Genomic DNA, 18,262 nt, shown 5'->3' with positions numbered 1-18,262 from the left:
ATAATGTAAACATCAGGTGAACATGGAGAGTCCCTAGGAAAAACACCAATTGTACAGCATGACAAGTCTGAACATGGTTTAATTAATTATCACATGTGGCTATATTGTTAGCACAGCACAACGGGGTTAGTAAACCCCAGCATGTCAGCCATAATCTTATTTTAGTCAGAAAATTAATAAGGCTATATTACTAGTACTCGGTTACCTTGTAACCATAGATCAATGTAACGTTTCGTGTTTCTTCCACGGACCCTGAGCAGCACGATACAGTAACGTAACAAGTCGTATATGTGTATATATATATATATATATATATATATATATATATATATATATATATATATATATATACAGTGGAAGCTTGGTTTACGAGAACAATCCGTTCTGGGAGTGTGCTTGAAAACCAAGTTACTCTTCTAGCAAAGCAAAATTTCCCATAGGAAATAATGCAAGCTCAGACAATTCGTTCCACAACTTGTTCAATGTCCCATCCTGGTCCCCTATTGTGGTATTCCACACATGCACAAACACACACATATTATGCTCACCTTATCTTCCGTTCCATCGCCGGCCTCCCGGTTCTTGTAGTTCCAGGATGTGTAACGGATAACCATCGCGACCGATGCCGGAGCTTCCTCTAACGTCAAAGGCAGGAGCCGCTTGCCTCTGATTAGTCAGCGCGCTGCCTTTGAGAAGCAGCTGACAGCGGAAGTTCCTCCATCGTCGCAATGGTTACACGATACACATCCTGTACCAGTGAACTACTAGAACCGGGAGGCCGGCGATGGAACGGAAGGTAAGGTGTGCATAATATGTGTGTGTGTGTGTGTGTGTTAGTATGTGTTAATGTGTGTTAGCGTGTTTGTGCATGTTTGTGCGGACTGCAAGAGCGGGTCAGAGCGCAGTGAAAGTACCGAACCGGAGGTGTGTGCGGTGAGTATTTGCTCGTACTGCAAAGCTTGCTCGTAAACAGAGTTACAAATTTACAGCAAGCTTTGCTCGTATAGCAAAATACTCGAACACCAAGTTACTCGTAAACCAAGGTTCCACTGTGTGTATATATATGTGTATATATATATATATATATATATATATATATACTTGCAAAATACCTTCGGCTTCACTTACAGAAAATGATATGTTAAATTGTTGATTACACTTGCTAAGGTTAAATTTTCAGTTTCATTGTGAACTTGACATCTTCAGCTTTTTAAATTTGTTTTTAACTCTTCTTTTTTGTTAGTTTGGTACTAAGTTGTTTCTCCTGAAGACGATGTTCCTGATGTTCAGATATTTCATCTGTCTTTGATTCAGCCTGCCTCATCTGTTTACTTTCATGTCGGAACTTGCGTTGTTCACTTGTCTCAGTTGTTTGAGACAGTTTTGCTTTCTTAGCTTTTGGATTAACTTGACCAATAGATGGTGTTTAGTATTATGACCCTTAGTAATCACCTCACACTGATCAGAGATCTATTAGGTGAATCTCACCTACCTTAACAAGCTTCAAAAGGAACCTGAAGACCCACCTCTTCCGACAAGCCTACAGTAACCCTCAGTCTGATATAGCGCCGCACAACTAGCTCTACCCTAACCTACTGTATCCTCACCTATTCCTTGTAGACTTTGAGCCCTCGCGGGCAGGGACCTCTATCCTCCTGTACCAGTCTGTGCCTTGTATTATTTATGATTATTGTACTTGTCCCTATTATGTATACTCCTTTCACATTTAAAGCGCCATGGAATTGATGGCACTATAATAATAAATAACAATAATATAATAAGACTGGATGGAAACTGTAATATAATAATAATTATTAAAGATATATTATAGTAAATGCTATGAATGAATACTTGCATTGTACACATAAGAAAGTTGAATGAATAGTGTATATATGAAAATAAATAAGTAAAACTAAATATATTAAATAGTTTATATTGAAGTGCTAGTAAGGTGTAAAATAAATAGTGTGTGAACAACATGTAAAAATAAGTGTGAGATGTGTAAAAGAGTAGAATATAAAAATATTTTTGATAAATAATGTGGTGATAGTGAGGATATATATATATATATATATATATATATACATATATATCATAAAAGTTATAAGAATCAATGATAACAATATTGAATTAAATATAGTGACAATATTGGACGAAATATCATAATAAAAAAAATATATGTATATATGTTACAGGCAATGTATGAAAACCCTGCATTCTATAGAATACCAAGGCAATATATACAATCCTTGTCGTTTTCAGGCAAGGTATGAAATATCTGCATTTTTCTATACTTTTCCTAGGCATTACATAAAATGTCTAGGTATTATAAAGAATGACAAGAACTGCTCAGGCAGTCTGATATTTAAGCCCAGATTGGAAAAGTTAGCCATTACATAAAATGTCTAGGTGCCCAGATTGGAAAAGTTAGCCATAACATAAAATGTCTAGGTATCATAAAGAATGACAAAAACTGCTCAGTCAAAGTCTAATATAATGCCCAGATTGGAAAAGTCTTTAGTAACAAACAGTCAAAAAACTAATGAAAGAAGAAATCCTAAATGAACAACAGGATATCTTTACTGGGAAAAACACAAAGAAATAGAAGTGTCATTCCTGACTATTAGGGGCACTTTGCACACTATGACATCGCAGGTGCGATGTCGGTGGGGTCAAATCGAAAGTGACGCACATCCGGTGTCGCTGTCGGCATCGGAGTGTGTAAATCGTTTTTGATACGATTAACGAGCACAATAGCGTCGTAATCGTATCATCGGTGTAGTGTCGGGCATTTTCATTATTTCGCTGCAGCGACAGGTACAATGTTGTTCCTCGTTCCTGCGGAAGCACACATCGCTGTGTATGAAGCCGCAGGAGCGAGGAACATTCCTTACCTGCCGCCACTGGCTTTGCGGAAGGAAGAAGGTGGGCGGAACGTTTACGCCCCGTTCATCTTCGCCCCTCCGCTTCTATTGGCTGCCTGCCGTGTGATGTCGCTGTGACGTCGCACGACCCGCCCCCTTAGGAAGGAGGCGGGTCGCTGGCCAGAGCGACGTCGCAGACCAGGTAAGTGCATGTGAAGCTGCCGTAGCGATAATATTCGCTACGGCAGCTATCACAAGATATCACAGCTGCGACGGGGGCGGGGACTATCGCGCTCGTCATAGCTACATCGGCATGCGATGTCGTACTGTGCAAAGTGCCCCTTAGGCTTTAGTAACAAACCGTCAAAAACATGAAAGAAGAAATGCAAAATGAACAACAGGATATCTTTGCTGGGGAATAAAAAAGGAATCAGAAGTGTAATTTCTGACTATTTGTCGCAGCACGGGAAAGTAGAATGGCATTTTGAATTGCATTTTTTTTTATTTTCTTAGCAGTAATGCGTATTCACATTCCAATATTCACCATCTACATTCTTGTTTATTCTCCTTTCCCTTACTTGAGTGCAACTGTTATTTTAAATATTGTATGTCATGTTCAGTATGCACCAGTTCAGACTATGAGATTAGGAAGTGCCAGCAATTTTTTCTAGTCCCTTTAAAACTTTATCATACGCTTTGACTGCCTTCTCTCCCAGCCTTTACTGTCCTTGGTCATGGTGGCTGGTGATCAGCTTCAGAGTTGAGTCAAAGATGTGTCACAGAAAGAACTGGTTCAGTTTTGTGTATGTACATAAATGAAGTTTGTTTATTTTGAACCTTTTATACATTCTCAAAGTACAGTATATATAATATATGATTGTTACCAACTACTCCACAGCAAGGTGCATTTTCTTTTTTTTTTTTTTTTTTTAAATAATTCAGCAATATTAGCAATTTTTATAATAATTGTCAAAAATGTATGCAAGATTTATTTATTTATAATAATTGAGAAGTTGTTGCAAGGTAGTAGGAAAATCCGCTATGTTATCACTTTCTTATCTCATGTTTATCAGAAATTAATAAAAAGAATAGGAGGAATGTATAAAAAGTTGCAAATACTGGTATTTTCCATTTTTTATTCTATCATACAAAAAAAGAAAAGGCAGTGTTCATTTTACGTTCTGAAAAATAGAAATCTACACAGCAGCCATCTTATACTGCTAAGCAAAGTTCACCTCTCCTTGGCCAAATTTTTTGCTTAATTTGATTGCCTGTGAAAGTTTTGGAATCTTACAGTTTTAAACTTCACATAATTCATCTTAAAAGTCCCTTCCCTGATTTGTCCTATACGCTCAGCCAACACATACAATCATGGCCGAAAGTGTTGGCACCCTTGAAATTATTTCAGAAAATGAAGTATTTATCCCAGAAAATTATTGCAATTACACGTCTTGTTACACACGTATTTATTTTGTGTGTATTGGAACAACACAAAAAAAGCAATAAAAAGGCAAAGTGGACATAATTTCACACAAGACCCCAAAAATGTCCTGTACAACATTGTTGGCACTTTCAACTTAATATTTGGTTACACACCCTTTGGAATAAATAACTGCAATCAATTGCTTCCTATAACCATCAACAAGCTTCTTGCATCTCTCAACTAGAAGTTTGGACCACTCTTCTTTTCAAACTGCTCCAGGTCTCTCATATTTGAAGAGTGCCTTCTCCCAACAGCAATTTTAAGATCTTTCCACAGGAAGAGGATTTAGATCCAAACTCATTGCTGGCCACTTCAGAACTCTCTAGTGCTTTTTTCCATCCATTTCTGGGTACTTCTTAGGGTCATTGTCCAAAAACAACAGCTCAAAACCAGCTTTCTGACACTGGGCACTACTTGCAACCCAAAATACTTTGGTAATCTGCAGACTTCATAATGCCTTGCACACAGTCAAGGCACCCAATTCCAAAGCCAGCAAAACAACCCCAAAACATCTTTGACTCTCCATCGTATTTGACTTTAGGTATTGTCTTCTTTTCTCTGTAGGCCTCTTTCCATTTTCGGTAAACAGTAGAATAATGTGTTTTACCAAAAAGCTCTATCTTGGTCCCATCTGTCCACAAATAGCTTTCCCAGAAAAATTTTAGCTTGCTCACATACATTTTGGCAAGCTGTACTCTAGCTTTATGTCTCTCTGTCAGCAGTGGGGTCCTCCTTTATTTCCTGCTATAGTGTTTCATTTCATTGAAATGTTGACGGATAGTTTGTACTGACACTGATGCACCCTGAGCCTGCAGGATAGCTTTAATTTCTTTGAAACTTGATTTGGGCACCTTATCCACCATCGAGACTATCCTGCATTACCTTTCATTAATTGTTCTCTGTCGTCCCCATCCAGGGAGATTAGTTACAGTGGCATGGGTTGTAAACTTCTTCATTATGTTGCGCACCGTGGACAAATGTACATCAAGATCTCTGGTAATGGTCTTGTAACCTTGAGATTGGTGATAATTTTTAACAATTTTGGTTCTCCAGTCCTCATACAGTTCTCTTATCCTCTTTCTGTTCTCCATGCTTAGTGTAGCACACACAGACACAATGCATAGATTGAGTCAACTTCTCCTTTTTTTTTTAACTGGCTTCAGGTGGGATTTTCATATTGCCCACACCTGTTATTTGCCACAGATGTGTTTGAATGAGCATCACCTGCTTGAAACAAAGTAATTTACCCACAATTTTGCAAAGGTGCCTCTCAATTTTGTATTGCCTATTGTGATTCTGTGTGAAATTATGTCCAATTTGACTCTTTTCTCGTTTTTTTTTTCATGTTGCTCCAATACACATAAAGAAAATAAACATGTGCATAACAAAACATGTGTAATTGCAATACTTTTTTGGGAGCAATGCCTAATTTTCTGGAACAATTTTAAGGGTGCCAACATTTTTGGCCGTGACTTTATATTTCTAGTAAGGGTACATACACACTGCATCTCTTTAACCTCTTCACGACCATGGACGGATATATCCGTCATGGAGCGTATCCCGTTAAGCCCCGCCCCCTGCCGCTGGCAGGCGGCGGTCGGCACACATATCAGCTGTTTTCAACAGCTGACATGTGTGCCTGCATGTTGCGAGTGGAATTGCTTCCACTTGCAACATTTCACCCCTTAAATCTCGCTGCCAAAGTCTGGCAGCGAGATCTATATGCGTGCGGCCATGATTTTTACTTACCGCCGCCCCCACCGGAAGTCACGTGCGTGATCACGTGACTTTTGGTAGTTGCCATCCTAGCACAGGGTCATGTGATGACGCCTGCAGCTATGAAGTTTCACTTTCGTTTTCCCTCGGCCGGGAGCAGAGAGAAACAGGAAGTGACTGAATCTGCTGTTTACAGCTGTATAGCTGTGATCAGCACATAGATAAGAGCGATCGGATTGCTGATCGCTATAGCCCCCTAGGGGGACTAGTAAAATAAAATAAAAATTAAAAAAAAAGTTTTAAAAAATAAAAAAAAACCTAAAAGTTCAAATCACCCCCCTTTCCCCCCATTGAAAATTAAAGCGTTAAAAAATAAATAAATATACATATATTTGGTATCGCCGCGTTCACAAATGCCCGATCTATCAAAATATAAAATCAATTAATCTGATTGGTAAACGGCGTAGTGGCAAAAAAATTCCAAACGCCAAAATTACAAATGTAATGTAAATGTGGGCAAAATTACGTTTTTTTGTTTCCGCAAGTTTTACGCAAAATGCAATAACAGGCGATCAAAACATAGCATCTGCGCAAAAATAGTACCATTAGACACGACAGCTCGAGACGCAAAAAATAAGCCATCACTGAGCCATAGATCCCAAAAAATGAGAACTCTACGGTTTTTGGAAAATGGCGCAAAACATGCGCCACTTTTATTGGACAAGCTTGTGAATTTTTTTTAACCCCTTAGATACAAGTAAACCTATACATTTTTGGTATCTACAAACTCGCACCGACCTCAGGCATCATACCCACACATCAGTTTTACCATATAGTGAACACCGTGAATAAAACATCCCAAAAACTATTGTGCCATCACACTTTTTTTGCAGTTTTTCCACACTTGGAATTTTTTTGCTGTTTTCCAGTACACCATATGGTAAAACTTACGGTTTCATTTAAAAGTACAACTTGTCCCACAAAAAACAAGCCCTCATATGGCAAGATTGACGGAAAAATAAAAACGTTACGGCTCTCGGAAAAAGGGGAGCAAAAAACAAAAACGGAAAGTGCCCCGGGGCTGAAGGGGTTAAGAGAGATTCCTCCCTCAAAAGCACCCTATAAAATTAACATAAGGCACAGCAATGTCAAAACAACATTGTTGTGCACATGTTCAGTTTTACGTAAGTTCTTTGAACTGCTTCAAGAACACTGAAACTCTTAAAGCATCACTCCAGTGTTTTTTTTTATTCCACTACATAGTTACTTAGGTTGAAAAAAAGACCTCTAGGTCCATCTAGTTCAACCTTCCTAAACCAGTTGTACATTTGGTCACTATAGGCCCCGTCACACACAGAGATAAATCTTTGGCAGATCTGTGGTTGCAGTGAAATCATGGACATATTGTTCCATTTGTAGACAGCCACAAACCTGGCACTGATTGTCCACAATTTCACTGCAACCACAGATCTGCCGCAGATTTATCTCTGTGTGTAAAGTGGCCTTAAGGCTATGTGCCCCCCTTTGCGTATTTACATGCAGTTACGCTGCAATCTGCACCGCAGCATAACTGCATGCATCCTGCGTCCCCAGCATAATCTATGAAGATTATGCAGGAACTGTGCGCACGTGGCGTATTAGAGCGCAGCGCTTCAGCTGCTGCCCGAAGCGCACGTTCTAAGAAGTGACATGTCACTTCTTTTGTGCGTATTGGTTGTAATGTCGGTCTCTCTCTCTGCCTGTCTGTCGGTCTCCGTCTCCCTGTCGGTCGGTCTCTCTCTCTCTCTCTGTCGGTCTATCCCTCTCCCCCCTCTCTCATACTCACCGATCAGCTACATGGCTGTCACACTGCTCCGGCGGCTTCTCCTGCTTTTGAAAATGCCGGCCGCCCATTATTCAATCTCGTATTCCCTGCTTCCCCCGCCCACCGGCGCCTATGATTGGTTGCAGTCAGACACACCCCCATGCTGAGTGACAGCTGTCTCACTGCAACCAATCACAGCCGCCGGTGGGCGGGTCTATGTAGTGCAGTAAAATAAATAAATAATAAAAAAAAACAGGCGTGCGGTCCCCCCCATTTTTGATACCAGCCAGGGTAAAGTCACACGGCTGAAGGCTGGTATTCGCAGGATGGGGAGCCCCACGTTATGGGGCGCCCCCCAGCCTAAAAATATCATCCAGCAGCTACCCGGAATTGCCGCATGGATTAGATGCGACAGTCCCGGGACTGTACCCGGCTCATCCAGAACTGCCCTGGTGCGGTGGCAATCTGAGTAATAAGGAGTTAATGGCAGCAGCCCATAGCTGCCACTAAGTCCTAGTTAATCGTTGCAGGCATCTATGAGACACCCCAATGATTAACCTGGTGAAAGTAAATAAACACATACACCCGAAAAATCCTTGATTTGAAATAAAAGACAAAAACCACCCTCTTTCACCACTTTATTAAAATCCCCAAACACACCTCCAGGTCCAGCGTAATCCACGAAGTCCCGCGACACATCCAGCTCTGCTACATGAAGCTGACCGGAGCGGCAGTACAACACCGCCGCCTCTGTGAGCTCCACGCAGAATCTGAAGTGAGTTGCGCTGTCAGCGGGGACATCACTGAGGTAATGCTGGTGTGTGTGCGGTGATGATGAGGGCTGTAGTGTCGGGATGTGTGCGGGGATGTCGGGTTGTGTGCGGGGATGTCGGCGGTAATGTCGGGATGTGTGCGGGGATGTCGGGATGTGTGCGGGGATGTCGGGATGTGTGCGGGGATGTCGGAGGTAATGTCGGGATGTGTGCGGGGATGTCGGAGGTAATGTCAGGATGTGTGCGGGAATGTCGGGATGTGTGCGGGGATGTCGGCGGTAATGTCGGGATGTGTGTAGGGATGTCGGCGGTAATGTCGGGATGTGTGCGGGGATGTCGGCGGTAATGTCGGGATGTGTGTGGGGATGTCGGCAGTAATGTCGGGATGTGTGCGGGGATGTAGGCGGTAATGTCAGGATGTGTGCGGTAATGTCAGGATGTGTGCGGGAATGTCGGGATGTGTGCGGGGACGTCGGCGGTAATGTCAGGATGTGTGCGGGGACATCTCTCAGGTTACCTGCGGCCACAGGTCTCGAGTGGAGGACTCGGGCTGGCCGCGGGTAACCTGAGTGACGGCAGCGGTGATCTCGTGGCTCACTGCAGTCACTCAGATTTGCGGTCACAGGTGAGTCCTTCACCTGTGACCGCAAATCAAGCCGCGGCACACACACAGAGCCACGAGATCACAATGAAGTCGGGTGAAGTTCACCAGAGTTCATTCTGATCGCGCGGCTGTCTCCCGCAGCCAGCCATGTGCTCTTTTTGACATTCCGGTCCCAATCGGCTCTGTTGCAAGTCTATGGGGATGCAGCAGAGCCGAGTGGGACCGCACTGTCAAAAATGTGCGCTCTGGATGCTTTTCCCACACTGTCTATGGCAGAGCAGGCATCCAGAACGCATGAATTCTGCAGGAATGTGCGCACGTTGCATTCTGCCGAATGCGTCTCAGAACGCAGCTTTTCGGATGCGTTCTGAGACGCACATGCAGTGACTATTTTACGCTGCGTAAAAGAACGCAACGTGCGCACATAGCCTTATAATCACCCTCCAGCATCTTCATCTGTTATCAGTACCGCTCCTGTCTTTCTTCTCCAGCTTGTGACCTGTCTGCTGCTCCATTGTTTCATGGAGCGAGCCGGAGGTTTCAATTAAATGTAAGTTTATGAGAACCTCATACTGGCCTCACTCTGGTTCTCATGGATTTGCATTGAGAGCTTGTGTTGTAACTTCTGAATTCCAGCTAGTAAGAAGTTATGGTTAGAAAAAGGTGGCGAAAAAAAGGTGAAGACATTGGTGAGCATAAGACGGAAGGGCAAGTGACTTAGCTTTGAAGCACCACTCCAGCCCTGAAAAAGACCTGTGCTGAACTGGTGCTTTAAAAGAAGTGACATGCTCATTCTTCAGAGGAGTATGGAGTAAAAGAGACTGGCTGCTTTGCCCGAGAAAACTTGGCACCTGGCTATACTATGTGCACATATCTCAAAAGAAGATTTATAAACAGACAAGTCAGCTATTTGTACATGCTAACCTTTGGATTATGAATTTGGCAATATAAGAAAAATGACTGCCCCAAAGTACCACAGCAGTCAGGAGATAAGTATGGTTATTTTTTAATTTGTAAAAGTTTATACTACTCTTTCAGGTGTAAAATGAGAGGAAAAAGATTGTTCAGTAGGATATTTCTGAGGAAATTGCAGTAGAAAAATATGTGCAAAAAAGCACAAGAAAGTAAGGGGTACTTTGCACACTACGACATCGCAGCTGCGATGTCGGTGGGGTCAAATTAAAAGTGACGCACTTCCGGCATCGCATGCGACATCGTAGTGTGTAAAGGCTCGATGATACGATTAACGAGCGCAAAAGCGTCGTAATCGTATCATCGCTGCAGCGTCGGCGTAATCCATAATTACGCTGACGCGACAGTCCGATGTTGTTCCTCGCTCCTGTGGCAGCACACATCGCTGTGTGTGAAGCCGCAGGAGCGAGGAACATCTCCTACCGTCGTCGCTGCGGCTTCCGTAGAATATGCGGAAGGAAGGAGATGGGCGGGATGTTTACATCCCACTCATCTCCGCCTCTCCGCTCCGATTGGCCGCCTGGCGTGTGATGTCGCTATGACGCCGCACGACCCGCCCCCTTAACAAGGAGGCGGGTCGCCGACCAGTGCGACGGTCGCAGGACAGGTGAGTCCATGTGAAGCTGCTGTAGCGATAATGTTCGCTACAGCAGCTATCACAAGGATATCGCTGCTGCGACGATGGCGGGTACTATCGCGCTCGGCATCGCAGCATCAGCCTGCGATGTCGCAGCGTGCAAAGTACCCCTAAGAGTAGAGCAATTAAATATAGAGGTGACATATTTTAAGTATATTTCTATGTGGTCCTTAGTCAATATACACCATACGTTTTGTTTTCCAGCTCCTGAACCTATGGATTTTGATACACCTGACCAAAAGGGATACATCAAAACAGAACTAATTTCAGTATCTGAAGTGTGAGTATCTCACAGATTGCATTGACAAAATGGAAATATAGAATATATATTTTTTACAAATTTGTAACTTGGTTTAAGAGCAATGCTTTGCAAGAAGAGGAAATACTCACCGTGCACACTTCTGGTTCTGTCCTTTCAACACGCTCTGTCCCGCTCTGGAGGTAACTTTCTGTACATATGTGCTGTATACAGTATACCATTGTACAGTACAGTTTTTACTATATAGCATGTCTATCAATTTGCATTTGTGGATATAGTATTGTACTTTCTTTCTGCTAACCAGTACAGCACATTGCTTATACTGTACCACTCGCACCCCAACAATTTTATCGTAAGCTAAAGAGCAGTTTAATTTGCTTTATATGTTTTTACTGTACTGTACAGTATTTTGTAGTTGTGTACTGTAATAATTTTATATGAATACAGTACATTATTTTGTATTACTGTAATAAGTTTGTGTAAATATTTTTGAGTTGTGGAACAAATTGTCTGTGTTTCAGTTATTTCCTATGGGAAAATTCGCTTTGATATAAGAGTTACTTGGTTTAACCCCTTAACGACCCATGACGTACTGGGTACGTCATGGATCGTGTATGGTTAATCCCCGCCCCCTGCCGTGGGCAGGTGGCAGTGATCCGTGCACATATCAGCTGTTTTCAACAGCTGACATGTGTACCTGCTAGTCGCGGGTGGAATCGCTTCCACCCGCGATTATTAACCCCTTACATCTCGCTGCCAAAATCTGGCAGCGAGATGTATATGTGCGCCGCCATTAGAGTGACTTACCCCGCCCCCACCAGAAGTCACGTGACATGATCACGTGACTTTCGGTGTTTGCCATGGTAGCACAGGGTCATGTGATGACGCCTGTAGCTAACATGAGTCACTTCCTCTAAATGCTGGAATACAGCCGACATTGAAAGTAAAGCACCATATCTGCCGTTCTCAACTGTGTAGCTGAGATCTGCAGATAGGGCAGAGCGATCGGATTGCTGATCGCTATAGCCCCCTAGCTAGGGGGACTAGTAAAATAAAAAAAAAAATTAAAAAAAGAAGTTTTAAAAAATAAAAAAAAAACCTAAAAGTTCAAATCACCCCCCTTTCCCCCCATTGAAAATTAAAGCGTTAAAAAATAAATAAATATACATATATTTGGTATCGCCGCGTTCAGAAATGCCCGATCTATCAAAATATAAAATCAATTAATCTGATTTGGTAAACGGTGTAGCGGCAAAAAATTCTAAACACCAAAATTACGTTTTTTGGTCGCCGCAAATTTTGCGCAGAATACAATAACAGGTGATCAAAACGTAGCATCTGCGTAAAAATGGTACCATTAGAAACGTCAGCTCGAGACGCAAAAAATAAGCCATCACTGAGCCATAGATCAAGAAAAATGAGAACGCTACGGGTTTTGGAAAATGGCGCAAAACGTGCACCACTTTTTTTTGGACACGCTTGTGAATTTTTTTTAATCCCTTAAATACAAGTAAACCTATTCATGTTTGGTGTTTACAAACTCGCACCGACCTGAGGCATCACACCCACACATCAGTTTTACAATATAGTGAATACAGTGAATAAAATATCCCAAAAACTATTGTGTGATCACACTTTTTTTGCATTTTTTCTGCACTTGGAATTTTTTTGCTGTTTTCCAGTACACTGTATGGTAAAACTTATGGTTTCATTTAAAAGTCCAACTCGTCCCGCAAAAAACAAGCCCTTATATATAAAAGTTACGGCTCTCGTAAGAAAGAGAGGAAAAAAAAATGGAAAAACGCAAAATGCCCGGGGGCTGAAGGGGTTAAGAGCACACTCCCAGAATCAATTGTGCTCGTAATCCAAAGTTCCACTGTTTATATGTATATATATATATATATATATATATATACTGTATATATATATATATATATATATATATATATACTACATGTAGTACCCGGCGTTGCCGGGATAGTAACTGTCCCTCCCCCTGTCTCTGTGTCTCTCTCTCTGTGTCTGTCTGTCTCTTTCTGTCTGTCTCTGTGTGTCTGTCTGTCTGTCTCTCGCCCTGTCTGTTTGTGTGTTTGTCTCTTTTCCTGTCTCTTTCCCTGTCTCTTTCCCTGTCTGTCTCTTTCCCTGTCTGTCTCTGTCTGTTTGTCTGTCTCTATCCGTGTCTGTCTCTGTCTTTCTGCCTATCTCTCTGTCTGTCTGTTTCTGTATCAGTCTCTCTATCTCTTTGTCTGTGTGTCTGTCCCTGTGTTTCTGTCTCTGTGTGTTTGTCTCTGTGTGTCTGTTTGTCTGTCTCTATCCCTATCTGTCTCTGTGTTTCTGTCTGTCTCTTTCCCTGCTTGTATATCTATTTTTCTATCTCTCTGTCTGTCTCGGTTTGTCTCTCTGTATCTGTCTCTCTGTCTGTCTCTCTCTGTTTGCCTCTATCTGTCTCTCTGTTTCTTTCACTGTCTGTCTCTTTCCCTGTATGTCTCTTTGTCTCTCTGTCTCTTTGTCTCTTTCCCTGTCTGTCTCTTTACCTGTCTGCCTTTGTCTTCTTCTGTCTGTCTTTTTGTCTTTTTCCCTGTCTTCCTCTGTCTGTCTCTTTCACTGTCTGTCTTCCTCTTTCCCTGTCTGCCTTTGTCTCTCTCTCTTTCCCTGTTTGTCTCTTTCCCTATTTGTCTCTTTCCCTGTCTGCCTCTGTCCATGTCTTTGTATATTTCTCTGTCTTTTTCTCTTTCTGTCTCTTCCCCTGTCTCTCTGTCTGTCTGATTATTTCCCTGTCTGTCTCTTTCCATGTCTGTCTCTTTTCCTATCTGTCTCTTCCCTTTCTCTGTCTGTCTCTTTCCCTGTCTGCCTTTGTCGTCTCTTTTCCTGTCTGTCTGTCTCTTTCCCTGTCTGCCTGTCTCTGTCTGTCTGTCTGTCCCTCCCTGTCTGTATCTGTCTGCCTTTGTCTGTCTCTTTCTCTGTCTATCTCTGTCTCTTTCCCTGTCTGTCTCTCTCTCTCTATCCATCTCTCCACCGATATCATATTACCTCACACAGAAGCTCCTTATACTATGAATGTCTTTTTTTTCCGATAGCAACCAATCACTGCTCCTATTAATGACCTGATGCTCCCAGCTCCATTGACTTTAATGGAGGCAGGTTTTTGGAGAGTAACTGTAAAGCGCAGGGTTAAATGTTCCCGTCAAAACATAGTCTATGATGTTCCCTGAGTCACATGAGGCGTCTGTGCAAAATTTTGCGATTGTAAATGCGACGGTGTGGATTCCTTTAGCGGACATATACACATACACTCAGCTTTATATAATATATATCTATTTTGGACTTAAGTATATATATATATGTATACATATATATATATATATATATATATATATATACACAGTATATGTATACTTGAAAAAGAAAAAGGAAAAGGAGCGATCGACAAAAGCCCAATCATGCAAAGAATTTTATAAATTCATCAAAGATAAGTTTTTATTGAAAATATTAAATATAGTTTTTTTGATTACACAAGTACTTATTCGGACAACTCATATGCATCATTAATGTACATATAACGGAACTGTATCAAAGAGATATATATAGATAATTATTCCAGATAAAATTATCATCAATTATGACTATGGGTCAATAGCAATCACTTATTCAATGTCAGAGTATACTGCAAATCCAGTGTATAAATTGATGTTTCACCTGGATTACTAGACAAATTTTGTATCAGTAATCATAGACAAACCACCAGGAGTCGCTCTTCCTGCATCGGATTGCAATGTTCCTCTGCTGTTCGCATTAAACCTAATATTGATTACTATATCAGGAAAGGAGCGTACCCATATAGACCTATAATGCTAATTCACCAATAACAGTATAAATACACACTTGTCACTACATATATAAATCAGATGGAACAGTTACCGTTAATAGCGTGTGGCACCCGACACATGTTTCCGTCTCTTCATCAGGGGGCATGCCCAATCGACCGGAAAAGAGGTTTAAATACCGCCCACCTCCAATCACCGCACATCACCGTTAATGATGTGCGCACCGTCATGGCAACTTACTGCCACGAGCCGTCATGGCAACTTACTGCCGCGAGGTCGGCCGCCGCGTCACAGATCATCTTCCCCAGGGCACGCCGTGACCCGAGACAGAGGAGCCGTAAAGACACAGCAAGCCGGACAAGCGTCGGTGACCAGTGACAGCCACGCGTTCAGGTGTGGGGCAAATTTAGAAATTTATATCAATAATGCAAGTTTATAAATAACAAGAGAGATTTTGTCCACATAATAAATACATATTCATTACAAAATCTAAGTGTATGTGAAAACGATTGAATGGATATATAAATCCATGACTGTATTTCTATTCACTGGAAGATGTTACACTAACCATGACATACAAAGCCATCCACAACCTGTCTCCTCCCTATATCTGTGACCTAGTCTCCCGGTACTTACCTGCACGTAACCTTCGATCCTCACAAGATCTTCTTCTCTACTCCCCTCTCATCCCCTCTTCCCACCATCGCATCCAAGATTTCTCCCGTGCCTCCCCCATACTCTGGAATGCTGTGCCACAGCACATCAGACTCTCTCCTACCTTAGCAAGCTTCAAAAGGAACCTGAAGACCCACCTCTTCCGACAAGCCTACAACCTGCCGTAACCCTCAGTCTGATACAGCGCCGCACAATCAGCTCTACCCTAACCTACTGTATCCTCACCTATCCCTTGTAGACTGTGAGCCCTCGCGGGCAGGGACCTCTCTCCTCCTGTACCTGTCTGTGTCTTGTATTGTTTATATTGTTTATGATTATTGTACTTGTCCCTATTATGTACACCTTTCACATGTAAAGCGCTATGGAATTGATGGCGCTATAATAATAAATAATAATAATAATGTTAGCACATTATTACATCGGAGATGACAGAAAGATCTATATAGCCTGACTGCAGCAAAATATTCATCATTGTTCCTATTTCGGGATACAATATAACGCTATACAAAATACTTCACATAGTATTAGATTACATTAGACAAAAATTATATGAACATGATGTTAATATATATATTAAGACTTATATAGATTACATAGGAAAGTATTTTCAGCACCAAACCATAATAATAGCAATAGACAGATGGTCCCCCATGCCATATATTGGCGGATCCTGTGCTGCTAAGCGTTCACCAATTATTCAGATGCAATTGCTGCTTGAGCACATCATATAACAACCCCGGTGTGTATGCTTGTCGTATGTATCTTGTTTTTGGATACTATATCATCCTCCAATGAATGAATCTCTCTGTACACTATGGCTAACAATATGTTGACATCTATCCCAATTATTAATTTTTTTAGCCTAATGTCTTACAAAGAGGTTCATAATATCAAGCATCGCAGCAAACTTAGGCCGGGGCCACATGGGGACTAATGCGATCCTCGCATGACACTCGGCTCGTGCTGGCAGCACAGCAGGAACCGAGTGTCATGCGAGTGTCACTGCGACTGAGGTCCAATCATGCGATCGGACCTCATCTGCGGGAAACGGGCCGGCACTGAGGAGGGGCGGGCTGGCACAGTAGAGGGAAGGGATTCATCTCCCTCTCTCCTCCGTTGCCTGCTATTGCACTAGTGCACTAGTGCAGTGCGATTTTTCTCTTGCCCCATAGATTTGAATGAGTGCAAGAGAAAGAGTCTCGCATTACAATCGCAGCATGTTGTGATTGTTTTCTCGGTCCGATTGGGGCCGAGAAAATAATCGCTCATGGGTGCTGACACATAGGCTAATATTGGTCCGAGTGGAATGCGATGTTTTATCGCACTCCACTTGGTCTGATTTTCATGTCGTGTGTCTTAGGCCTAACGTTACACTTCGTGCAGAATTATTATGCAAATAAGTATTTTGATCACATGATACTTTTTTTACATGTTGTCCTACTCCAAGCTGTATAGGCTTGAGAGCCAACTACCAATTAAGTAAATCAGGTGATGTGCATCTCTGTAATGAGGAGGGGTGTGGTGTAATGACATCCACACCCTATAAAAGGTATGCTTAATTATTAGGCAACTTCCTTTCCTTTGGCAAAATGGATCAGAAGAGAGATTTGACGGGCTCTGAAAAGTCCAAAATTGTGTCTTGCAGAGGGATATGCAGCAGTCTTGAAATTGCCAAATTTTTGAAGCGTGATCACCGAACAATCAAGCGTTTCATGGCAAATAGCCAACAGGGTCAAAAGAAGCGTGTTGGGCAAAAAAGGCGCAAAATAACTGAGCATGAATTGAAGAAAATCGAGCTTGAAGCTGCCAAGATGCCATTTGCCAACCGTTTGGCCATATTTCAGAGCTGCAACGTTACTGGATTATCAAAAAGCACAAGGTATGCCATACTCAGGGACATGGCCAAGGTAAGGAAGGCTATAAAACGACCACCTTTGAACAAGAAACATAAGATAAAACGTCAAGACTGGGCCATGAAATATCTTAAGACAGATTTTTAAAAGGTTTTATGGACTGATGAAATGAGAGTGATTCTTGATGGGCCAGATGGATGGGCCAGAGGCTGGATCAGTAAAGGTTCTACTCCGACTCAGACGCCAGCAAGGTAGAGGTGGGGTACTGGTATGGGCTGGTATCATCAAGGATGAACTTGTGGGACCTTTTCGGGTTGAGGATGGAGTGAAGCTCAACTCCCAGACCTACTGCCAGTTTCTGGAAGACAATTTCTTCAAGCAGTAGTACAGGAAGAAGTCGGTATCGTTCAAGAAAAACATGATTTTCATGCAGGACTATTCTCCATCACATGCATCCAACTACTCCACAGCGTGGCTGGCCAGTAAAGGTCTAAAAGATGAAAAAATAATGGCATGGCCCCCTTGTTTCTGTTGTTCACCTAATCTGAATCCCATAGAGAACCTCTGGTCCCTCATAAAATGTGAGATCTACAGGGAGGGAAAACAGTACACCTCTCGGAACAGTGTCTGGGAGGCTGCTGCACGCAATGTTCATCATAAACAGATCAAGCAACTGACAGAATCTTTGGATGGTAGGCTGTTGAGTGTCATCATAAAGAAAGGTGGCTATATTGGTCACTAATTTTTTGGGGTTTTGTTTTTGCATGTCAGAAATGTTTATTTCTAAATTTTGTGCAG

At 42.1% G+C, this 18,262-nt stretch overlaps 1 protein-coding gene across 1 annotated transcript in view; it reads left to right on the top strand.

Moving 5' to 3' along the window:
- The window catches only part of STAT1 (signal transducer and activator of transcription 1), an 801,166-nt gene that overhangs the window by 695,878 nt on the left and 87,026 nt on the right, over positions 1–18,262 (top strand). Inside the window, exon 22 of the mRNA XM_075317825.1 lies at positions 11,058–11,133. Coding sequence (XP_075173940.1) covers positions 11,058–11,133 — 76 coding nt within the window. The remainder of the gene's footprint in view (positions 1–11,057; positions 11,134–18,262) is intronic.

This window comes from Anomaloglossus baeobatrachus, chromosome 7 (genome assembly GCF_048569485.1).
Source record: "Anomaloglossus baeobatrachus isolate aAnoBae1 chromosome 7, aAnoBae1.hap1, whole genome shotgun sequence".
NCBI classification, from domain to species: Eukaryota; Metazoa; Chordata; class Amphibia; order Anura; family Aromobatidae; genus Anomaloglossus; species Anomaloglossus baeobatrachus.
This window is presented reverse-complemented; position numbering and strand designations above follow the sequence as displayed.